The sequence below is a fragment of the Prosopis cineraria genome, unplaced genomic scaffold (genome assembly GCF_029017545.1).
Source record: "Prosopis cineraria cultivar Desert tree isolate PC_DT_omini unplaced genomic scaffold, ASM2901754v1 PC13, whole genome shotgun sequence".
NCBI classification, from domain to species: Eukaryota; Viridiplantae; Streptophyta; class Magnoliopsida; order Fabales; family Fabaceae; genus Prosopis; species Prosopis cineraria.
This window is the reverse complement of record NW_026555344.1, coordinates 22,801,729-22,828,763: the sequence shown is the minus strand read 5'-3', so window position 1 is coordinate 22,828,763 and position 27,035 is coordinate 22,801,729. Positions and strand designations below refer to the sequence as shown.

General features: G+C 32.3%; 1 protein-coding gene across 2 annotated transcripts; it reads right to left on the bottom strand.

The window, feature by feature from the left end:
* Positions 1-12,964: 12,964 nt before the first annotated feature.
* On the bottom strand, positions 12,965-19,193 carry LOC129290514 (uncharacterized). 2 transcript variants are annotated; one of them, XM_054927302.1, is made up of 7 exons: positions 19,061-19,193; positions 16,261-16,504; positions 16,055-16,131; positions 15,880-15,932; positions 14,164-14,213; positions 13,494-13,642; positions 12,965-13,398 (listed from the first exon to the last, which is right to left on the bottom strand). In XM_054927302.1, the coding sequence occupies exons 3-7, from the start codon at positions 16,075-16,077 to the stop codon at positions 13,188-13,190; spliced, it is 486 nt and encodes a 161-aa protein (XP_054783277.1). In that variant the 5' UTR covers positions 16,078-16,131; positions 16,261-16,504; positions 19,061-19,193; the 3' UTR covers positions 12,965-13,187. The 2 variants fall into 2 exon arrangements, with proteins under 2 accessions (XP_054783277.1, XP_054783276.1); XM_054927301.1 differs by having other exon boundaries at positions 16,055-16,504.
* Between the last annotated feature and the right edge of the window lie 7,842 nt (positions 19,194-27,035).

The following is a 27,035-nucleotide window of genomic DNA, read 5'->3' as shown; positions in this document are numbered from 1 at the left end:
GACAATAGAATATGGATTTATGTTCAAGGTATGTCATTGATATCCATATGCAACTCATGCCATGAATTATCAACTTAACAAGTAAGAACTAATCCAAAATGATATGAAACAATACTAAGAGTAAGGGATAAAAATTCTCATTGATTTTGGTTGTCATTCTCCTTCTCTTGTAGTCATCTTCTTGGATTAGTCCATTTAATGGTGAGTGACTTCAAGTTCTTTGACTTAATTTGACCTTTTCTTTCATAGTTAGCATGTCATACTTTATTGCTCAAGTCAACTTACAAGCTTGCTAGAAAAATGTTAGTTCTATTCATATCCATTCAAGAAATTGGCAATTGAAAATTCGAGATATGAATATTGATGCATATGTAAAAGCTTGATGAAAGGAAGCATGATGTTCATTTTGTAATCAAGTTTGCTTAAGCCAACTTTTCATGAAATTGAATGAAATCGAGTTGATTATGAGCTTTCATGAATGAGGTGAATTGAAGATGGTAAATCCGAATAGTGTCAAATTATGATTGTTTCAAATCATGCATATAGCTTTTTGAAGGATGCATTTTATGAAGTCATGATTTTTGAATGCATGAGTCATGAAAACAATTTTAGATTGTACACTGAAAATGAGAACTTTAAAGCATTTGACAAAATGTGCACAATTCAGTTGTTCCATTTAGAAATCATGAAATTTGATTTAAAAGCAATGAATGATGGATAGCTAAAGGAATGCAACAAGGATTTTTATCCTAATAAGATGTATCATAGAGTATAGGATAAAGTAAGGAATGATATCACCAATTTTTTACACGTCCTTGTGAGACTGCTTGATTAGGTGTGTGGATATTGACATTTCCATCTTGCTTGAGTGACACCAAAATTCAAGCTCCAATTGTACAACTTCCTCAAGATTTGTTCTATTGTCTTCAAGTATAGCATTTTTTAGGTGAATCTTACTTTCTTAATTTTCCTACAAAATAATGAAAACCTTTCTCTTTTAAGGGATCCAACTTAACTTAGATCTAGTAATGGTTAGCTTGTAGGAATAATGATTCATATGCTCTAAAGAATTTTATTAAATTATCACAATTGAGCATAATAGGTTAAACATGTCTTTATGCATAAAGGATATTTTCATTTGAAATCAATGTGTATGCACAAAGAGATAATTTATTAACCATTGAAAATCCTTTGTAAGAAATTTATCAATGATAATTTTCAAAGGATATGTTATAAAAAATTCATTTCAAAATAGTGTGCAATGTTTGTTACTAATGTCATAGTATATAAACCTTAATAATTATCATGAGTGATAGTGTTAGAGGTTTTACCAATGTTATACCTTGACCTATGTACTTGAAGGTTTGCATTTGCTTACCCAATGCATATGATGTTTAGGCTTTGTGTAAGTTGCCTTGGGTGCACATGATCCTCTCTCACAAGTTGTAGACTTCACAAGTCTTCTTTTTGGCACTTGAGAGGTACTCCTTTTCTTGTTTTCCTTAAGACAGTTGAAGGGTACTCTATGGTAGGTCATCCTTGAGGTGTGAAGTGCTCTTCTCCATTGCTTCCTACTTTGATAGGATTTCACATTTTTAGTAATGGATGTCTTAAGAGTTCTCCTTACTAGTATAGACTCTAAGAATTGCTTTTTATACACTTGAGAAGCTCTCTTGGTCACTTCTTGCTTTCTTACACCAAGCTGCCCATTCTTGTTTTTCTGCATAAATATAGAAGGACATTTCGGTACCTATTTAGCTTTATGTCCTTGAGGGTTAGCATTGGACCTTTTCCTTTAGGAATAGAAATAAACTTGTTTCTCATATTAAAATTTCTCCTAATGTAGCATGTGTGAGAAACATGTTCAGATTTACCAAACTAATTGTAAATAATAAAATGATATGCATTGCGAAAACTTTTACAATTTGTGTGCTTGTTGCTTGAGAAATTTCTATTATAATCTCTTTTTCTATTACTCTCTTTTTAAAATTATTTCCAGCACTTCTAGCAAAATTAGAATTCAAATTTCATGCATTTTTCAAAATAGAATCATTTATAAGTTTGAAAATTTCTCTATGAAAATTTTTAAAATCATATGACTTGCATGCACAAAAAAAATTGGAATGATATACCTCAAATTTTTCTTGAGCTTCAAATTGTGATGTTATTGAATTTGTCATTTGAAGGTCTTCTTGGGAATCATCTTTCTCTTGTACAATTGTCTTGACTGAATCATGAAAGTGTTCAATGATTTCTCCTTCTTCAATTCATCTTCCATGTGTTCTCCAAAAGTTAGTATTGGTCCTCTTGTAGTTTAAGGTTTGGAGAATTGCCAATACTTTCAATTTTAATAAGATCATTAATAATATAGATAGATTCAAGAGTATCCTAAATAATTTTAGCATTAGAGCAATATTTGATTTTCATAAAGTTAGTTTCAGTTAAAGCACTATATAAAATCTTCATAGCTCGAATGTTCAAAGAAAACAATTTCTTTTCTTTTTCAATCCAATCTCTTGTAGGTTTGAAATTAAGATCATTTATGAAAACTTCCTATATATCTGAATCTATGGATTGAATGTAAAATTGCATTCTCACTTTTCAAAACCAAAAAATGATATTTTCAAGAGTAGGAGGTTTTTTCAATGTTAATTCCCTTAAAAACTGAAAAACTTTGAAAAGTTTTATTTGGAACTCTTAAGACTGTTAAGTCCTTTATCCAAGAGCCTTACTTTGATATCAAATGTTAGATATGACAACACACCCAATAGGGGGATGAACTGAGTGTTTGAGAAATTTTCAATTCTTTCAAAACCTTTTTAGCAAAACTATGTTCAAAAAAAAGTTTAGGTAAATTTGAATTCTAAACTTTGTATATAATGCCAAAGTTGTTTTGACAAGCACAATATGTGTAAAGGTGTTTAGAATCAATCTCTAAATATAAGTTTGAGTAAGAGCATATAGAAATATCAAATTTAATTTCATACACTAAAACATAGCATTAACTAAAGTTGTTGGAAATATAGAGTTAAGAGAAGAAAGATTGCAAACAATTATTTATCCTAGTTTAGTTTCTCCTCTTGAGCCTACATCCAGTCCCCAAGTAACTACTTGAGATTTCTTCACTACAACACAATTTTGAGTGGGTGCTTGCCACCTCAATATATTCACAAGTTCACTTTAGGCACTTGTGGGCCTTTACAGTAACTCACTTTACTAGTGAGTTTCTTTTCCCAAGAGAACAACCTCTCTTGATTCCAAGAGAAATCTCTCCCTCACCTTTACAAGGGTTTTAAGTAAGTGTATCACTCAATCAAAACCCTCTATAAGATTAATAATAAGTACAATGAAGCTCTAATACTCAAATAATGAAGATATAGATGATATTAGCTCAAGAACAATAATTTTCATATAATAAGAGTAATATGATCATAAATTTCATAGTTTGATGATTTTTGAGTTTAATCTCATGTTTAGATTAGTTTGGAGTGTTACATTTATAGCTTATAGAGTGAAATAAGTGTTAGAAATATCAAATGACCATTTATAAACGTTGCATAGTGATTATAATTATTGGTGCAAAATCTTGTAAGCAACCAGTGCTATTTTCACACAAGAAAATGTATGTTATAGTGCTTAAAAGACAAATTATGCAAGAGACCAATGTGTCTTCACACATGATTTGATCCACAAATACTATAGAATGAAAAAAAATGCTCTGGTGGTCATTTTGTAACCTCCTTCTATGTCTATCAGATACAGAAGAAGGTTAACTAAATCACTATTCACACGCAAATCAAAACAATTAAATACTTTGTTTGAAAAGTTTGGGTCCAAGACTCATTTTGCAAAATCATTAAAATCACAACACGTCAAAGAATTACATAGTAGAAGCAAGTCATATGCATTCATATAAACTATTGCATGCTTTAAAAGCTATAAAATTAGGTTAGAATATGGGCCATATGCCGTGACATGCAATACATGTACCGCAGCATATGGCGTAGAACCATATGACTTTCTCTATGCTATTTATCGCAACGCACATGTCTGATTTTTTTGTTGTCATTTGACAGTAAAATTGATGAACTTTCCACGTGCACCGTTTTCACATACGATGCCGATCGGAGAGATTCAAGCTCCCACATGAATCTTATTTCATAAATTAGTTAATGAGATAAGTTTGAACATGATTTAATGGTCCGAACAAAATTTAAACACCCAGGTGCAAAAAGCACTTTTTATAAAAAAAATTGTGTACCTAAGCCCTCAAATCAATCCCTTTATCTCATTAGACCACACAAGACTTTAAACTAAGTCCAAAAGCATCTAATACATCTAATTGACTGCATTTCATCGCACATATACACGTATATCAAGATTCGGCCATTCAATAGCCCATTTTCACATTTCACAAAATTTTATCACTTAGACACCATTTGGCCCACTTGGTCCTTTTTATTGCAAATTCACATATATCTACATTTATAACATAATCACAACCCAATCTTAGTCCCAAATTACTCATTTCATCATAATTTCACACACAGGCTAAGATTCACCACTAATCTCTGTATTTTCAACCAAAAACATAACTCAAACATGTATGCAATCTCTTATGGAAAATTATTTACATATATACTCAAGCTTTTAGTTTATTACATAATACTCTGAGTTCACACAGTTTCAATGACTCTAAGCTAGTTTAAACTCTTTTCTCTTGCTTGATCATTGCTTTGTCCTATAAGAATGTAAACATAGGGTGAGATAATAATCTCAACACTAGAATAACTCATTTTTATTGACTACCACATGTACCTATATGAAAGCATAACATAATATATGAGTAAACATAACATATATCACATATTTCATTTTAAATTCATCATTATAAAATATTCCATCTCTTATACTAGTTATTTCATTACTTTTGCCACTATAGTCACCACTTTTTATCACTTTTTCACTTATATAGCATATAGTATAATCACTGCCAGCCGAACCTTCAAATCACCCCGATATAAAATCATAGGCTCGCCTTAGACCAATATATACTCTTAGCCCTTAGCTCATCTTTAGTGGTAAAATCATACAACCAAAGGCGTTCTACCTCACTTTTAGACTATAATTTCTCCCAATACATACAATAGGGTGTTATTGACTCTAGCACCATATCACATACACTAAGCAGTCTAAATCTCCAACACCGCACCTCAATATGCACTAAGGAGATCATCTCCAATACCGCACCTCAAACGGCACTAAGGAGGTATAATTCTCCAACACCGCACCCCGTCGAGTGCTAAGAAGAATATGCCATATGATCTTATCAACACACTTCACATGAGTGAACTCCCACCCTTGTGATCATACTTTTCGAACCAATCATAAGTTCCTAATAATTGCTTTACACATTTTCCAATACATAACATATATATACATATCATATGAAATCATTTTTCACTACTTCTATTTGATTGAAGGCCATTTTATGTAACTTTCACAAAATACCATAAATTTTGCTTAGTACAAAACTATTTAAGTACTTCTTAAAATACTTATGCACAGTTATACTAAATAGTCATATAGAGAAAGTTATTCGATTATCTCAACTCTTTTATCACTAGAAAGGTTACCTGTAAATTCCAATGACTACTACAACTTGTCATAAGGTTCCTTTCTTAACTCATATGCATAATTTGCCAATCTAAACATATTGATACAATTTAGTCAATTAGTCCAATTTGACCTATAGTACATAATTACTACTTATGGCTATATTTAGCCTTATATTCTTTTTCATTTATTCATTCTAGGTTCATTACTACTCAATTGTCACTTTACATCACCTCAATTGGTCTTATTTTAGTTAAACAAGATTTTCACCCTAAAATCTCATTGAATTAGGGCCAAATTGAGCCTACAGGTTCAAAGGTCTATTATTTAGTTTTAAACAATTGTAAAGCTCTAATTTAACTCTCAATAACCTTTTTATTACTATTATGTAAGAATCAAAGCCCTTAAATTTTCCTTATTCAATTTCTCTATTGCTCATATTCAGATAAATTTGGATAGAATGGAAGGTAAGGGTTATACATAGCTTACTCGCTAAGTTACTGATCAGAAATGCCTTTCACGACTCTAAAATAGCTTGCGTTATGAACTAAGCCCTTCTCTTCTCCCTTTCATATTTTTTGATTTTTCCTTCTAAACTTCACATAAATTTCACAACTTAAGAGGTCTTTTTTTGGTTCATACATCGCACCGCACACAGCATTGGCCGCGGCGCATGGCATAATGAGAAGAATTCTCATTATGTACACACGTTTCGACTTGAAATGCTATCTTTCCACCCATATCTTATCATTTAACATCCTAAAGACATAAATTATTAACTAATCATCTAAATTTCTAATTCTACACTAATTATATAGGTTATTTAGTGTGAAAATAGGTTGTATACAAGGTATTTTACATGTGATTTTGTTTACAGAGGCTATTCAGTGTGAAAATAAGCTTCTGAGTGCATTTCACGCGTGCATACAAGGTGCTCTCACGTGAGATTTTGGACACTGATGTTAAATCATGTGTATGTCTCAACTACTTTTATGTGTGATTTTATGGGTTCACTATACAAAATTTCATAATGTCCTAACTTACTTAATACAATTCTAAATTTGACAAATTATATATCATTATAAAGCTCATTAAGTATAGTTTTCAATAAAAGAAGTTTAAAACTTAAATTCAATATAAAGTTTGAGATATGATCAAAAGAGTGGATGAAAGTCAAGACTGAATGCTGTGGGAAATCAATATCTCAACACTCAAATTCTAAAGTTCATATTTTGTTAATAGAACTCCATTTTCAATAAACAAATTATCATTGAAAATCTATTGGAGTCAATTTTCAAATAAGATATATTTCATATTAAAATGATCTTTTTAATGAAAGATATGAGATAAAACATGACCAAAGATCAAAACAAATTTTCTGCACAATTCACATTTCAAAGTTTAGACTTCAATTGTTAATGACTTTGTCAACTTAACTCTATTTTAAGTAAATAGAACAAATTTAAAAAATTTATAGAGTTAGTAATCAAAACATTTAAAATCTTATGAGATATATGTGATCAAAGATGAAAACCATAATTATAGAAAATCATATCTCACTCTTTCTCTTAAGAGTTAACATGCATGTTATGATTTAAGATATCTTGAACCAATACTTTGTATATAAATCAATGAGTTTAAGATAAAGATTTATAGCCTAATGATATTATACCTATCAAGTCCAAGGCTTTTAAGGTGCATCAAAGCTTGTATGAATGTCTTTAATTTTCTTAAGCTCTTTTTTTATCATCCTTCTCTTTATGTTCTCCCATCTTAAGTGTGGCATGCATGCTAATGATGACTTTAATTTCTTCCTCTTCATACTCAGTCTCATCTTCACTTTAGACAACCTTAAAAGATATATTATAAAAAATATGGTTAGGTTAAGTGTCAATATACATATATCTAAATTATGCAAGATAATACTATGAACACTCATGGATATAGAATCAATTCAAGAAAAGAAAAAAATATAATAATATAAAATAACTTTAAAGCACACAAATAATTTTTTTGAATCTAATGTAATATGGAACAATAAAAGTAAAAATACTTTAAAGAACTTGTTTCATAGTCATAGTTAACTATTATATATATATATATATATATGAAAATAATTAGGCATAAGTATAGTTAACTCATCTATATTTGTCATCATTAAAACTTAAGCTAAACATAATGTCACAAGTTATTATGTCCAACACAAACATGTCCTTTCTCACACGAGCTATACCATCAATGGGTATAAGTTCTACACGAAGGAGCACGATGATTGGAGCATATTGCAAAATAATAGTGTATCTACCATAGCTAATGGCATGCACATTTCTAGTGCGAAAGATGAAAAACCCATCTATGTAAAAATGTGTTACTTTGGGGTAACTAAGAACATTTGGGAGTTGGATTATATCTCCTTTTAAGTTTCAGTCTTCGGTTGCAAGTGGGTTAAAAATAATAATGGACTGGACTTTGATGATCCCTTTGGGTTGATTAGGGTGAATATGAATAAGGAAAGGTATAATCAGGATCGTTTCATTTATCCATCCTAAGCCAAACAAGTTTTTCATGTCTATGATCTTGTTGATAAGGAATGGTATATGGCTTTGTGGAGCAACAAGGAAGTTGAAGAAATGGATAGTGATGGCCATGACCAAAGTAGAAGAAATAATGAAGTTGAGGATGATCTATTTTGATGGACATCATTTGAAAATGATGATGATTTAGACAATATTGAAGATGTTAGTTTCTATGTAAGACGTGATCATAATAAGGGTATTTTATCTCTAAGATAGGGAAATCAATTAAATTGAAGAAGTTCTATTAAAGTAAAACAAGAAAAAGGAAAAGAAAGAATTAAATAGGTAAATGACTATTTTTAATAATTCAGGTTAGTTATGATGTTACTCTTGTTTGAATTATTATTGTTTGATTTAATCTTGATTATTATTATCTTTCCAGGTAATTGACTACCGAGGGTAATCATCCAAATACTGGCTCTAAATCCTAGTGTTAGGCAAAATGATGATGAGGCTTAGAAAAATGTTGACCTTGATAGGGAGGAAGAACAACTTAAGAAGGGATTAGATGTGATGGAGCAAGTTACTAAAGCAAGAAATGAAGGGAAAAAGTTTACTATTAAGTAAAACCAAAAGAATCAAGTAGTAGATAGTCATAACTTTGTTAGTTATATTGAGGTGGCAGTGAAGTCTTCTGTGCTTATCACTTTAAAATCATGGAAGAAAGCAACTCCTACAATGAGGGATGCAGTGTGGAATAATATAAGATACTATTTACTAAAGAAATTTTTCATTGTATATGTCCTTTTCACAAGTTGTCTCATTTGTTTTGTAGTCAAGATTTGAGATTGAGGAGAGGCACAAAAAGTTTGTCCTACAAAAAGTTGGGTTGACCCTTAGAGCTTTTAGAATTTTATCACTCATAAACTCTTGGGAAACCTCAACATAGAGGGTATTAAGGATATAGTTCCTCCCCTTATTAGGTCGATTGTTAGTTTGGATGAATGGAAAGCTTTAGTTGACTCATGCCACAATCCAAAGTTCAAGGTATCACTTCTTGTTTATATTTTGTTGTTTTTGTTGGCTTTTACTTCCAATTTATATCAAGTGACTTATATATTTTGTATTTCCAAAGGCATTAAGCACAAAAAATAAACAGTTGGAAAAGAAGAATGAGTATACTTATAAGGCTGGGCGCAAGGGGTATGTGGGCATTGAGAAGGGCTTGATTGAAAAAGAGCATATGTCAGAGGGTTCTATATCTTGTGGCAAGATTTGGGCCTGGGCTTGAAAAAACAAAGAAGGAAATATTGATAATCCAAAGACAAAAGCAATTGTAGACACGATAGTAAGTATTAATAATATAATATTATTTAATTGTTTTCAAGTTATTCAATTTACTTTTACTGCTTTATAGGAGGCTTTGACAAAGGAGGCATCAGCATGCACTCTTACTGTTGATGAGGATGTCTTGGAGAAAAGCATTAGGGAAAAATGATCATTCTAGTTGTGTTCAAGGTGTTGGCTTTGGTATCACAAGGAAAGAGTACATTAGGTCATATCATGTTAAAAAGATTGCTCCTTCTACTGGGGTTCAAGAATTAAGGCAACAGCTAGTGGAACAGAAGCAACACATACAAGCATAGTCACAGTAGATTCAAGAAAAGTCTAGACTCATTGATAGCATAGGTTGGGGCTTCTGTTGGGCAATGCTAGCCCTAGTGGGAATGACAATTGTAACCACCCTATATCCCCACGATATAAGCAAAGGATTAACTTAATCACTACCAATCGAGCCAAACTGTAATCAAATATTTTGTTTTTAAAAAGCTTGGGCCCAAGACTTGTTTTGCAAGATCATCAAAATCTTAACATATCAAAGCCATACATAGTGAAAAAAAATCATATGCATTCATATCAATCATTGCATGCCTTTGAAATAAGGAAATAAGGTCAGATTATAGGGCATGCACCACGGCATGTACCACATGCATCGCGGCATGTGGCACAGAGCCACATGTTCTAACCTTCTTTATACTATGCATCGCGGCATGATGTTCAATGCATTATAGTGCACATGCCAGTTTTTATAGCTATCATTTGATAGCATACAGGACGAACTTTCGGCATGCACTGTTTCAACATATGACATCCGATAGGATAATTCAAGCACCCACATGAATCTTATTACATAAGCTAACTAATGAGATAAATTTGGACATAATGCAATGATCCAATCAAAATTTGGACAACTGGGTGCTAAAAGTTACTTTTTTAAAAATTTAACGCACCAAAGCACAAATAATTTACATTGTCTCATTAAACCATTCTAGGCCTTGAACTAAATCCAAAAGGATCTAGTACACCTGATTGACCAAGTTATACAACAAATACACACATATATTACAATTTGACCATCTAACGGCCCATTTCCGCATTTTACAGTATTCACAAAAACATTCATTTAACTATTGTAACCACATTATCACTATAAACTCACTTCGTATTCACTACTAGCATTTTTATAGCATATTCATAACTAAATCTTAGCCCCATTTAATCATTTCACCACTCATTTCCACATATGACTAAGAATAAAAAAAAATCACTACAATTTTCCTTATTTCACAACTTAAACATGCATGCAATCCCTATGGCAACTTATATACACAATATTCATATTAAATTGGTTCATTACATTGACTCATAATTATGTGAAACTTCATTTTCATTGCAATTAAATTATGTGAAACTTTCTAATTGTAATTCTATTTATAAGGGCCATTGGATGTTACTTGTGATCAATCTAACTACAGGGAGAGTATGGTACTTTGACCCTATTAGTGGTGGCAATCTCAGCAACAGGTTGCATATAGTAGAGATGATTAATCAGTAAGTTGATTAAGTTTTGTGAAACTATGGTTTTCCCCCTATTACGATCAAGAATCCAACATCTCATTGTACCGATGTTAAGGAGCATAAATCTCCAACATCATACCCCATCTGGGCACTAAAGAGCGAATTTTCTAACACTGCACCTATGGTGGCACTAAGGAAAAGAAATATTCCAACATCATACCCTATCGAGCACTAAGGAGAATAAATTCCTTGTGAATTTTTACTACTCCTTCCAATGATGAACTCCTATCCCTTATCTAGTGTGTGATACATAAATAAATAGAGAGAGATTTGAGTAAGGAAATTACACGGGTAACCCTTTCAATCAGACAAGAGGAGTTGAGGTAACCATATAGTTTATTATGTTTATTAACTATTATAAATGTGTAGAAGTAAATATGAAATAGTGAGTTTGGTCTTATGAGTTTTAGCATGAATATTAATTTGTGAAATGAAATTTGAAAAGTCATTAGTTTTAATTGATAGTTATATGTTACATATAAAGGTGTATGTCATGAAAATGTGAAAGAAAGTAGTGAAAATTATAAAAAAAGCATAATCATAGGGGTGGGAGTTCACCCAAGATATGTGGGGATGTGTGTGGAGAAGTAAGTGAGAAATCCATATGGTCGAGATAGCACCATAGGACATCTGGTGCAACATTATACGAGCTGTTATCATGGGTAATTCGATACAACATACTATGAGACTGTTACCATAGTATTAAACTAAGGGGTAGAGTTGGAAACCTTTATTAAATTCATCTTAAAATCAGTGGACTTTGCTTATAGTTAAGACAAATTTGATAGTTATTGCTTATATCTTAGGTCGGAGGTTGTATCTCTGTTTTTTCCTAACCTAAACTACGATAACAATTTCACGTGAATTTAAAGATGATTAGATAGATTTGGCTTCACCTAGTTCACCTTTTTAAGTACAAAAAAAAAAACAAGAGGAAGAAAGTTTCCCCCGTTTTCAAAACAAATAACAAGATTAGATGTTTTTTATTTCTAAAGAAGACCTCGCCTTCTAAAAATATAGAATGATCCAAGCTAAGTACAATCTGTGGTGTGAACATGATTTGTTAAGCTTATTTCAAACTTGACATGATTTTCAATTTGATTGTAACTCAGCACAACCAAAGCTTGTTGGAGTTATCCATCTGTGTTGCTAATATACAAGTATATTTTTGTCAACATTTGTATTAACCAACCACTCAAACGGTTCTACCGGAAGACTAGAAACCTCTCCACCAGTCTTTATGTGACCCTTTTTTATGTTGTTTTCACATGTATCCTCTTGTTAGAGTTAATCTAGTTCAAGGCATTGTGAGACACTAAACGTGAATATTTCTCTTAATAAGAATTCGAATACTGATTCATCACATACCAGCCTTTTTAACTAAACCCACTCCTTGTTGCTTGCAACTCTTGAATATTAATGGGTATGCTTCAAACAAAAGCTTATTTTCTCTAAGCCCAATTCATTAAAGCATCTTTCAAATTTTAAATACTCACTCCATCTGAAACCATCTAAAATTATAACACTTTGAGGGGGTTCAGCATCTTAAAATATAAGATACTTTGACAAAAATAAAATTTTATTAATAATTTTTTTTAATATTATCATTTTCATTATATTCTATCTTTAATATTTTTTCACAAAATATTAGATAAAGGATTTTTTTTTTTGAAAAAATGAAGTTATAAAACATATCAAATGAACTTTACTCGTACGTATAATTTTGTCAAAAAATGTTTTATAAACTAAGAACGGGTATTATATTTGTTGTTTCTTTCTACCCCTAGATGTCGAAACTTAAAAACCTAACCCTAGCCAATCAGTTGCATAATGATGAACAATTTATTATTACAATGAATAATCCAGGCACCAACTAAAATTGAATGATGCTGTCAAAAGCCACTTGCTCTAGCTTCATTTAAAATGTTCCTTGCATTACTTTCAGATAATGTCCATAAACAAGATATTACCATCTATTATTAGTACAACCATGAATTAGTTGCATCCAATAGACAGGTTATTACACCCTGGGTTAGTTGCATAAACACAAGGATAAAAAGAAAAAAACTGAAATTGATAGAGTATTTTGATTTTCATTCAAAAAGTAAATCACTACGGTACCTTCATAATACAGTGTTAAAATGACATTTCCATATTCTGTGATCTAACTAAAGCCTTCAATTTCTTCTCTTTCCTCTTCATGGATCCATTTTTGTTCTCTTTTTTCTTGGGTTGCTCCTCTACTACTGGTTGAGTACTCAACAAATGTTGATGAATAGCAGATAGGGGATCCGTTTGGAACGAAGGATCATTAAGATTTTGCAAAAACCGTGCTTGTTCCTTCACTCTGAAAAACAAAGACAAGTTAATAAAATACATTGTTACACGCCATATGTCAAATGTGGTCATCATATGATGTTGAACTATGACAGAAGCACTCACAATATCTTTTGTCTAGATTTGCAATTTAGTTTCAAGTTACCCTTATAAGCTGGCTGTCCCCGTGCCTTCAACTCAGGAAGGGAATCGCAGAGTGCAGATAGGTCATATGCCTTCAATTTCTTCTCACGTCTTCGTTGATTTCTATTCTTCTGCTTGAAGATAATTTCAAGTCGCATAAATATATGACTACTAAAATGAATCAAGACAACTATAACAAGCCAAGACTTGCAAATTAGATTCTCTAACGTCAATCAGTTAGACATTGGAAGAGAACGACTCAAAAGAATGTATTCATGCACGGAACTCATTCCTTTCCTCTATGCTGATTCTCGTTTTTCTTTTTTTCTTTTTTTAAATCTCTCTAGATGCATTAAATTCAGTATAAGTGGGGGGGGGATAGAGAGAAACGCTTGGACCAAAAATCACCTCAACAACCCAAATCACAAATGAAGAGAAGTGCACAGAAATTTTCTAAGCCAAAAGCAACTATTTATCAGCAAAGTATTGAAGTTTACGGCATAATACATTTGCTCTCCATTTCTTGAATTGGTCAAACTAAGTATTACTTAGTCATTCCATGGTTTCATATAGGCACAGGTCTTCAACACCATATATTAATAAATGTCATTCAAGACAACTAAGAACAATGCTGTTGACATAAAATTCTTACCTTCGTAATTGACTTTTGAGCACTCAACGAAGAAACAGCAGATCTAACCTCTGCATTGATCAAGGATTGGGATGAGGCGAATTATTAACACATCATCAGATTTACCATGTAATATGCATCAAATACAAAGAACTTCCAATCCATATGAAACATATATAAATAATTCATAGATCTAACACCAAATCAATGCTAAATTATTCACTTTCACAAGCACCAACTATTTTGTGTAACAACATATAGGATATTCAACTTATCATAAACAGGACCACAACAATAATAAAATGCAAATCAACATGGCACGTGCACAAATACGTACATGTATAAGGGGGATACACCTAATGCAGTGTGTACTTGGTTACAACAGGTGAGAGGTATCATTAAACTATCACTGGATCAAAATTAATCAGTTAAAACTTAATATTAGAGCGCCTCACTAATGCAACACAGACGCTAAAAACTACCCTATAATTAGTCATCTACTTCCACAGAGAAACACAACTACCATAATCCTGCATCCTAATCTGAATGTTTTACATTACTATATTCCAAAAAATTGACTCAATAAAAAGATGTTAAACCATAATTTTACAACAAAAAATAATAATAAGGCAAACTTGTATCATCTTGTCGAGATGGGTTTCTAGTCTCTCCTCAGTGATTTACTTCTTCTTGGGCCAGTCAAGTCAGAAGGATGTTCAACAAAGTTTACCATGCGATTGAGCCAAAGGAAAATAGATATATATTCAGACATATCTATTTGTGGACATCTACAGGCAGTGTTTCATCACAGCGTCTGCTTCTCAGAAGCCCAGAACCGAATAACTTGGAAGCCCACAACCCAAAAGATTACAAAACCTTTTGGCATGTTCAACCCAAGCAAGAGATCACTTCTTGAAAGCAAAAGTTTTGAGTCAACAAATGGGGGAACAATGATACTCTTTAACTAAATTAGTTTATATGATTCATCCTTGGACGTTTCACTGCATTGATTATCTGAAACCATTCAGATGATAGTTTTGCAATATTTCTGAAAAATGCAATTTCTACACTCCTCAACAAGTATTCTGTTCTCAACTGTCAAGAAAATAAAGAATATCACTTGCTTAAGTAGCTGTAGCATCATAGTCTTTAAACCCTAATATTCTGCAAGTTTCCAACTTGGACAAATGATTGTTCATTGATCTTTGAAACTTCTCAATTGCTGTATCAGCATTAGTCTTCTCCCTGATAGTTTCTCCCAATTATATGCATAATCATCTTCCATATTCATTATAGGAGGATCAATGAAAGCACCAATTGATTCATCATCCATGTTCACAATAGCAGGGTCAATAAAAGCACCCATTGATGCAACAAAGTCTCAAACACACACATTCACAAAGAAAACTCCACAAACATGAAAGGATATTCCACTCAAAAGTTCAAATGGATCCTTTACAAGCCTCTCCTAGCTTTACTTACATGCTAACCCTGTAACTACTTCAAGTAGCCGTATCTATTGCCCTAACGACCTATAGGCTATACCCCTATTCCTATCACCCACATACCACAATATTTCTGTGTTTTATAGATTAGAAAGAATGGACAAGCAGACTAAGCTTTTAAACAAATACACAACTACTGCTAGAATAAGAAAATTTGGAATGTAAAAGAACGTATAATGTTAAATCACTACTTTCAATGAACTTTCGTTTTTCTAATTAACAAAAAACTTACTGCTATAAAATTCCAGCTTCTTTTCAAATTTGCGCTCAGATTTTGATCCTGTTCTGCATTCGTTGATGATGAAAGGAAAGATATGAAGCAAAACGAGAAAATACAGCATACAGAGAGAAACAGAAAAGTTCAAGCTTAAAAGAAATAAATAAGAGAAGTTCACAATGACACGTACCTTACATTAGCCTTGCCCATCATTGATATTTGTTTCAGGGTTCTTGTGTCTAATACGGTTTGTTGATAAGGGAAGGACTCCAGCAAGAGAACAGTTAAAGGCAGTCTTCTTCGTCTTAAATCGTAAAGGTCTCCTCTAATCGTGAAGGTCTCCTCTGGCACAAGGGAGAGAAATCAAGTAAAACAAAAATATAACCGCAGATGTACCTCTCTTCGATCGATGGGCGAAGGCAGCTCAACCCACTGATTCAACTGGCCGATCCTGACAATACGATATTAAAGACAGCTCACAACGACTGAGAGTCTGGAGCAGGAAGAGGCACTTGACGACGATGATGACGGAAGGTGGCAAAAGGAACAGGGGTCTAAGGGAGCTGGAGCTTCACCTTCGTGGACGGCACGAGAGGGATTGAGGGTCTGATGGCAATGTCCCCGAACCCTTTAGCGTGAACTGTGAACGAACGGCACAAAAAAAAAAAAATAAATAAATAAAAATAAAAATCGAAATTGCAAATAAGGACCAGGAATATAATAAAATAACCAATCAAGTTGCGAAATTATGAAATTATATTTGAAGACCATTGTCCTTTTCTGTAGTTTTAAAATAATGATTTGACAAAAATGTTCCTGGTGATCTAAGTTTACAAGTATAAATTTTTTTTAACTCAAATAAAATGATTTCACAACCTCTTTAACTAAATTTTCCACCTAATTAAAGTGATTTAATACTAATAAATTTTAAATTGGTCAACTGCAAGTCATTTAAATACTAATGATTTCAGAAATGTTGTCAAAGATGAGAGATTGTTTTTGACGGGTGGGTACTTGAAAATGACGGGGATGCTCTTTTTTTTTTTTTTGGGTAAGCCCAAAAACTAAAAGAGATCACACATTAGGGGATTAGGGGATTGAGATCCCGGACCTTTAGAAGAAACGAGGCCCAATAAGAAATTGCCCCCTTTGCCAGCCTGACAACCACTTAGTTTTGCTTTGTGGTCTGTGGACGGGGAAGAGGGTGTCTCCATTTCCCTTCCCTCCATTTCCCTCCATTTTCCTCCCATCACTTTGGATCAAAAATTTAACGGTTCAGATTGAAGCTTTAATAAAATTATTATTTTATTTTATAAAAAGGTGTATAAATAAATTTAAATTATTAAAGTTTAATCTAAATCATTAAAACTATAATATTTTATTTATATTTTATATAAAATTAAAATAACAATTTTTTTAAAATTAAATCTAAACATTGAAAAGGTTTAATCCAAAGGTGATGGGAGAGAAAATGGAGGGAAATGGAGGGAAGGGAAATGGAGACACCCTCTTCCCCTGTGGATGTATGTGTGACAAGGAATTGAGTCCACGTGTGAGAGAAGGAAGTTACAAAAGTTGGCACGCTAATCAGTAGTCACTTTAACACTTGTGCTGAACCTAACCACCACTTAATATAGTACATATCTGAGAGTCTGTTTAAAAAAATAAAATTAATCATTTGATATCTATAATTTTAATTCACTTATAAGTAAATCATTTTAACTCTATTATGACTTTGTCTCAAAACTAACAAATAATTACCAAGGAATATAATAAAATAACCAATCAGGTCATGAAATTATGAAATTACATCTTAACACACAAATGTTCTTTTTTGTAGTTTTAAAATAATAAGTGCTGAACCTAACCAGCACTTAATATAGTACATATTTGAGAGTCTGTTTAAAAAAATAAAATTAATCATTTGATATCTACAATTTTAATTCACTTATAAGTCAATCATTTTATGACTTTGTCTCAAAACTAACAAATAATTACCAAGGAATATAATAAAATAACCAATCAGGTCATGAAATTATGAAATTACATCTTAACACCATTGTTCTTTTTTGTAGTTTTAAAATAATAATTTCACTAAAATGTTCCTGGTGATCTAAGTTTGCAAATATAAAATTTTTCAACTCAAATAAAATAATTTCACAATCTTCTTTAACTAAATTTTTAACCCATTAAAGTGATTTAAGTACTAGTAAATTTTAAATTAGTCAATTGCAAGTTTGGGAGTAAAAATGTTTCTAACTCAAATAAAGAGATTTCTTAACCTCCTTAACTAAATTTTAATTTCAATTAAAGTGATTTTAACTGGCCAACATAAAATTCACTAGTGTTGATTCACTTTAAGTGGCTTGGAAATTTAGTTGAAGGAATTTATGAAATAACTTTTTTTTTTTTTTGTTTTGTGAAGCATTTAATTGGATGCTAGGGCCAAATTGAATTTTCATATGAAGCAAGAGATACCAAGTGCAGATAAATAAGAACACACGGTAATTTGTTACACAACCAAAAAAAAATAAGAACTGCAAATCAGTAGACTGAATGGAACAAACAAATTTTGTTATAGTAATCTGTTACATAAAAATCAATACTAACAATCAAGGCTGCTCAAACCATGATTTTTGTTTATCAACACCCCTGCAAACTTTTTTATCCACTGGTCAGCTGAAGTATGTTCTCTTCTTTCCTCCCTAAGCCTAACACATAATATTGAATGATAACATGGTCCAGGTGAAATTTTGAGCATACAGGAACTTAAAGTAATATGATAAAAGAGTGGATGATCAAGATGCCCCACTAAATTATAGTCCTTAGCTAGTAATGGAATGAGTCAAAGCCACAGGCTACAACAAGAAACAGAAGATAAACAAGAAGTCTCATTCAAGGGGAATCATGTAAAATTTATTGGGCCTAAAAAAGGCGTAGAGTTTGAGAACCAAGGGATAGGAAAGCACTGATGCAAATGGTTTGGTTTTCATCCTCGCCCTTACATTGCTACTCACCACAAACAAAGAACGAAGAATGCAGAAACAATACCAGAGAAGAATAGCAAAGCAACAAAGACCAAAAGTCAGAATATAAAGAATAGTAAAGCAACAGACAGAGTCCAGAACGAAGAACAATAAAAAAGAACCAAAATAAAGGCTACAAAGAACCATATCAGAATGAAGAAGGCAGATACCTAATTCACGAGCAGCATGAAGTAGGAGAAGCACTTGAGCTCTGAGATGGAAAAGAGAAGAACTCCTGAAAAATGAAGAGAGATGGAGCGGCTAGGGTTGAATAAGAAGTTTAAGAATATTTACAATATTGCCATTGTGAGATGGCCTGTTCTGTGCCTTTCCATTGTTTCTAAAATGATAAGTTCAAGATATAAGACCTGTTTCGCATTCTGTTTTTGAAAACCCAAAAAATTATATTGATAATGTATTTTTAAAAATATTTTAAAAAATTAAAAAAATAGATATTATTGTGAAAACTTAAAAAATGAAAATATTTTTAAGTGTTTTAGGATTATTATTTTCAAAAATCATGGAGAAGATGAAAAACATTTGATTTTATTATTATTTTTATTTTTAAAACATGTCCTAAAAAACATCAATTCTCAAAATAATAGAATAAAAATAGTTCCATCTCATGTGTACCTTTTTTTATTAAAATTCGCTAGAGTTCAATTTCTTTAATTGAGTTGAAAATTTAATCGAAGGGGTTATTAAATCATTATTTGAGCTCAAAATTTTTTACTTGCAAACTTGATAACTAGATTGGGCATTTTAATCAAATTATTTTTTTTAAGATTACAAGGATCATTGGGTTGAGAATTAGTAGGCGGGGTTCATGAAATCATTATTTGAGTTGGAAAAAAATTTACTTGGAAACTTGATCACTAGACATGAGCATTTTAGTCAAATTATATTTTTAAAACTACAAAAAAGAATTATGATCCTAAATATAATTTTATAATTTCATAATCCTGATTGGTATTTGTGATTTTCAATGTCCATTTTTTCTTTGTTGTTCACACTTCAAGGTTGGGCTGCAATTATGTTACTATATATTTTTAGAGGGTTTAAAATACCAACATTTATGTATGCAGCAGTTGACTAGTTAGGGTAAGTTTGCTTATTATTCTTAGTATCTTAGGTCTCAGGAGAGACATTCTTTGTATCGACTGAGCTTATTTATTATATTACCAAAAAAATTATCTCTAAAATACAGTCAATCTTAATATAAATTCTTATTATTTCATATATTATACTCCATCTTATTTTATTAGTTCTTTTTCCATGTTTCATTTTGTTTTAATAAAATCTTAAATCGTTCATTAAATCTCTTAAAGAAATCTAATAAGTTTTCAACTTTTTACTTTAATATTATATAGATTATATATATTATATACAACATCATCATCTTTCTTTCACTTAACATCTATATTAACACAAATAATGACCTATATCTTGTAAAAACTAATAACAAAAATTATTGACTTGAAAAAATAAGGAACATATTCATTGTAGACCCTGTCCAGATTCAATAAAAAAAAGAAGAATCTCTTGCAAGTCGAGATGAAAGCGATCGCAAGTCAAGTAGGGTATTGATTGAAATTATAAAATTCTGAGAAAAAGATAAGATAGATTTTGAATATTCAATTAGATGACTTGTTTGTGTCCTTACTATATGTTATGTATTACCTTTCAAATTGTTGTTCATTGCCTTACTTCACTTATTTATTACAACACCTTCACTTGAATTAATTTCAAGTGTTACTCTCATATTAGCATGACTTGTTCGTGTCCGTACTGCATATGGTTCATTACCCTTCAAATTCTTGTTATTATCATTACAAACTCTTTCACTTGAATTAATTTCAAGTATTGCTTTCATGTTAGTATGACTTGTTCGTGCCTCTACTGTATGTGGTTCATTATCATTTAAACTATTGTTCATTATCTTACTTCACTTTTTCATTATAGCACTTTCACTGAATTAGTTCCAAGTGTTGTTTTCATGCTAGTACGACTTGTTCGTGTCCTTATTGTATGTGGTTCATTACCTTTCAAATTATTGGCCATTACCATACTTTATTTATTTATAGCACTACATATTTATAGTTTGTTTTTTTCTTTTAAATTTCTTTCTCTTTCAATGGGGACAATTTTGTCATTTTCTAAAGAATTTTAATTTTAATTCAATACTCTAAACTTATAGTAACGTTTTAGAAATTTAGGAGTTTTTTTTAATTATTCTGATTTAGAGGTTTTTAGTGAAAATTTTTCCCATAAAATAAAGCCCAGGGAAGGTGTGACAAAAAGTTAATGTGACTCAAAATCCTTATAATAAAAAGTTGGGCTTTGATTACTAAAAAAAAAGTATGGCTTTATAAATGATATTCTATATGAAAATATAAGGTCACAACTATAAGTCTAAGTTATTATGAGTTAAGCCAAGTGGCAAACCTATATTATAGTAGTGAGGATGGGCACTTGTTGAAATAGAAAATGATTAAAAACGGAAGCTGATGAAGTTGCTAAAACGTTCTCCATTTAAAAGCATTCAAAACCCATTTGTAACCTGTGAAACCCCCATTTTAATTCTACTGTTTCGTTTCTATTTTCGTTTGGCCATGATTCTAGTATAAATAGGCCATGGATCTAGTGTAATAAAAAGCAATGTTTGAAAATAAACAAGAGTGCATTTGTTCCATTCGGTCTCTGTGCCATTTTATATCAGAGCAGGTCTAGAGAGTGAGAGAGTGAGTTACAGTACAATAGCCCGATACCTTGCAGGCTTAAACACAGATATCAGTCATCCAGTCCAACTTTAACAATATTGGACCTTGGATGATGTCATCCGTCTAGCCATACGTGTTGAGAAGCAGACGCCCAAGAGATTCACTTTTCAGCCTTCGTCTTCTAAGGGTTATCCAGAGGTCATAAGGCAGAATTTTATCAGACTAACTCCTCAAGCAAGTCACAATCTACCGCTTATATACAAACCACTATCTAATGCTGCCAAGGAATCTGGCTCTAAAGTAGTCAAGTGCTTTAAATGCTAAGGATTTGGCCATATTACTACAGACTGTCTACTTAAAGGGTTGTCACCATTAGGGAAGGATTAGGGTATGAAGCACTTGAAGAAGATGAGGAGGACGTTGAGTTCTACAACACTGATCCTGTATATGATGAGGAGGTCACACCTGCTGATCAAGGAAAAGCATTGGTGCTTAGATGAAGTCTACATACAATAGTAGTCAAAGAAGAACCTTAGCTATGACGCAACATTTTTCACACTCATTGCACGGCCCAAGGAAAGTTTTGTAATGTCATCATTGACAGTGGAAGCTATGAAAATGTAGTATCTAACTACATGGTGGAGGAGAAATTGAAGTTGCCAATATAAGATCATCCGCAACCTTACAAGCTTCACTGGCTCAACAAAAGGAATAAAGTAAAAGTTTTTAAATAGTGCCTTGTGACCTTTTCTATTGGGAATCGATATTGTGATGAAGTTTTATGTGATGTTGTTCCCATGGATGTATGCCACCTTTTCTTGAGGAGGCCATGGCAATATGATCGACATGCTATGCACAACGGGTGAGCAAACACCTATTCTTTTACAAAAGATGGTGTCAAGTTCATACTAACGCCTCTACCACCCAGTAAGATTAGCCAATCTTCAAGGGAATCTAGTGCCTCTAAGCCATTAGTGTCTTTGATGACTAAGGAGGAATCCAAGGTATCAAAGTTTGAAGCCTAGATGAGCTTTATTCTCGTGCTTGAGGTGAACGACGAGTCGACCCAATCCACCAGAGACATTTCGCTATTATCAAAATTTTTAGATATAATATCTGATGAGATACCACCCGGGTTGCCTCCCATACAAGACATACAACATGCTATTGACTTCATTCTAGGAGCAGTCATTCCTAATAAGCCTGCTTACAGGATGAGTCCCCCAGAACATGTCGAAGTCTAATGACAAGTTAAAGAGTTGTGAAGAAGAAAGGGTTAGTTCGAGAAAGTGTCAGCCCTTTGTATTGTACCTGTTCTTCGTACCTAAGAAGATAGGAGTTGAAGAATATGCATTGACTACCGAGCTGTCAACAAGATTACTATTAAGTATCAATTTTCGATACTTTGACTCGATGATATGCTAGACCAGTTGCATGGTGCCACTACTTTCTCCAAAATTGACCTTCATAGTAGGTACTATCAAATTAGAATTTGGCCACAAGATAAGTGGAAGACCACTTTCAAGACCAAAGATGTTTATATAAGTAGAATATTATGCCTTTTAGGTTAACAAATGTCCCTAGCACATTTATACACCTGATGAATTAGGTATTGAGACCCTTCATTGGCAATTTATTATTGTGTACTTTGATGATATTCTTATTTACAGTTAGAATTAAGAGGAGCATTTAGATCACTTACGGCAAGTTTTGCAAGCCTTGCGTGAACAGAAGCTTTATGCAAATCTCAAGAAGTGCACTTTCTCACCAGTGAAGTTGTGTTCTTGGGTTACATCATTACTGTAAAGGGTGTTCGCGTTAATTCAAGCAAAGTTGCAGCCATTGATAGCTGGCCAATTTTAAAATCCATCTAGGAGGTTCAAAGCTTTCACGGATTAGCTTCTTTCTACAGGAGGGTTTGTCTATAATTTTAGCTCAATTGTTGCACCACTTATAAATTGCCACAAAGGAGAGAAGTTTCAGTGGACAAAGCTAGCTCAGAAAAGCTTTGAGGAGCTTAAGAAGAAGTTGACTGAAGCTCTAGTCCTAGCTCTTCCTAACTTTGACCAAGTGTTTATTGTTAGCTGTGATGCTTCTAACACCGGCATTGTGCTGACTTAAACCAGGCGGGCCATCCCATTACCTTTTTTAGTGAGAAGCTCAATGATGCCAAGCTTAGGTATTCTACCTATGATAAAGAATTTCATGTCATTGTTCAAGCTCTCCAACATTAGAGTCACTATCTCCAAACTAAAGAGTTTATACTTTTTTTTGATCATGAGGCTCTCAAGTATTTGAATTCCCAACAGAAGATCAACCGTAGACATGCCCGTTGGAGTAAACTTTTACAATCTTACCCCTTCCTATCAAGCATAAGGCTGGTGGAACTTTGAACTCCATAGCTGATGCTCTTAACCGTTGACATGTGCTACTCACAACATTGCAAACTAAAGTTATTGGGTTTGACCTTATCAAAGAGTTATACCAGGATGATCCTAATTTTCGTGGAGTGTGGAAGCAACTATAAATCAACTTTCCTCCAGTTTTATAGACACGAAGGTTTTCTATTCAAGGTAAAACCCTATACATTCCATAGGGTTCTTTAAGAGAAACCATAATTTGGGAAGCACATGATGGTGGATTAGTTGGACATTTTGGACGGGATAAAATAGTTGATCTAATGAAGGAGAACTTTTACTAGCCTCGACTGGAATAGAATGTCAACAGGCATATACAAAGATGTAGAATTTGTCATTTGGCTAAATCTAGGGGATAGAATACTAGATTATACATGCCTTTGCCAATTCTAGAAGCACCTTGGGAAGATATAACTATGGATTTTGTTCTAGGTTTACCATGGACTCAAAGGCAAAAAGATTCTGTCATGGTAGTTAGTTATGGATCATTTTTCAAAATGGCCCATTTCATTCCATGCCAGAAGACCAATGATGCTATTCAAGTAGCAGACTTGTACTTTAAGGAGATTGTGCATCTTCATGGCATTCCTAAAAACTATCACTTCTGATCATGATGTGAAGTTTCTTAGCTACTTTTGGTGAACGCTATGGAAGAAAATGTGTGTACTAAGCTCCAGTTTAGCAGCAGCACTAGTCACCCCCTGACAAATGGTCAAATTGAAGCTATAAATAAGATTCTTGGTAATCTTCTTTGTAGTTTTATGGGAAAGAATTTAAATTAATGGGATCTCATTCTTGCTCAAGTTAAGTTTACTTATAATAACTCTATCAACTAAGCAACTGGGAATGTTCGTTTGAAGTTGTTTATGGCACTCATCCCCTTAGTCTACTAGATTTGACCCCTTTACTTACTTTGAAAAAAAAGATTCTCTATGGTAGAACAAAATATCTAGATAAGCAGTAATATAGCTCTAATGCTGACCAACGGGCTAAAGAAATTAAGAAGTTGCATGAGCAGTTTGTGAGTAAATCCAAAAGCAAAATTTGAGATACAAGGCTCACGTGACAAGCATCGAAGACAGCAAACTTTTAAGGTAGGAGACTTGGTGTGGATACATTTACGAAAGGAATGATTCCTAAACAGCCCAAACGTTAAGTTGTCCCCAAGAGCTAATGGTCTGTTCAAGATAGTGCAAAAGATCAACAACAATGCTTACAAGGTTGAATTACCTAGTTCTTATGGTGTATCTACCACCTTCAATATTGCTAATCTATCTCCTTACATTGATCATGATGCCGAATTTGACTCGAGGGCGAGTTCCATCAACCTCGGGGAGGATGAAAAAAGAAACGGTTTAAAAATGGAAGTTGATAAAGTTGCTGAAACATTCCCCATTTAAAAGCATTCAAAACCCATTTGTAACCTGTGAAAGCCCCGTTTTAATTCTGCTGTTTCGTTTCTATTTTCGTTTGGCCATGACTCTATTATAAATAGGCCATGGATCCAGTGTAATAAAAGTAAAGTTTGAAAATAAACAAGAGTGCATTTGTTCCATTCGGTCTCTGTACCACTTGTCCTCACTTATTTTTACAAAAATTTATATGCAAGGCGTGTGTAAAATTTATGTTTTTAACTTTACTAGTTTTAACATTTTGACCCTACTAAGTTCCAATTCTAATAATCTTTTGTTTTTTCTTCACTAATCTAGGGTCTTGAATTAGCCACTAGTTCAGCCTCTTAGGTACTAGCTAAGCCATTTTTAATTCTTAAAACTCATCATGATATCAAAAAATATCAACATTAGTTAGAGCTAAAATTGAAATTATATTCAAGGATAAACAATTAATTTTACATGCTCTCTTATTCTAAATATAAATTACTTTTACTTAATTTACACGTGTCAAAAAAGGTAGCTACTTTTTCCAAACTATAATATAAGATATTTTTTAGAAGTAATATATTTTTGGTCCAATATGTGTGTGGTGTGTGTTGTGTGTGTTGTGTGTGTGTTTCTGTTTGTGTCCATGTGTATGTTTCTAATCGTACTCTTATTTTATTATATTCACTCATGTAATTTCACTCTTATTTTATTATATTCCACTCACTTAATTTACACGTGTTAAAAAAGATAGTTACTTTTTCCAGACTATAATATAAGATATTTTTTAGAAACAATATATTTTTGGTCCAAATATATATATATTATATATATATATATATTATATATTGATGTGTCTGTGTCTGTGTCTACGTGTGTTGTGTTTCTAACCATACTCTTATTTTATTATATTTCACTCATGTAATCAATGGAAAGTATTATAAATAGGTCAAATGTTATATTTATTCTATTTAAAGGTATGATTACAAAAATGTGAAAATGTTTTAAAAATTAAGATTTTAACTAATTGTTTTTTTAAAAAAACATAAATTAATCAACAATTACTTATATTGTAGTCAATAGAAAGTAAAACTTACTTAAAGCATTAAAAGTTGTCCAAAAATTAAATTAATTTCAATATTATTCTCTCTTACTATCCCTACATCATATAGTTTCCAATAGAGGGTATATATGATTGTAGGAGACGTACTATTTATCCATATAGTTTTATCAGATTTCACTTCTAATTCTTATAGTTTTTTTAGTATTTTCAATCCTTATAAGGACTAAACCATTAAAATGCGATGAAACATCATATAGTTTCCAATAGAGGGTATATATGATTATAGGAGACGTAATCATTTATCCATATAATTTTATCAGATTTCACTTCTAATTCTTATAGTTTTTTTAGTAGTTTCAATCCTTATAAGGACTAAAACCATTAAAATGCTGAAACTATAAGGTCATGTTTAGTATAGAAGAATGAGGAAGTGGAACTAGGATTGGGACTGACTAATCCCAAGCTTGTGTTTGGTATATGAGAATGAAGATTTTAATCTCAATCTCAATCCCACCTAGGTGGGATTATTCAGTACCACTAAACACCCCTTGGTATTGCAAAATCCA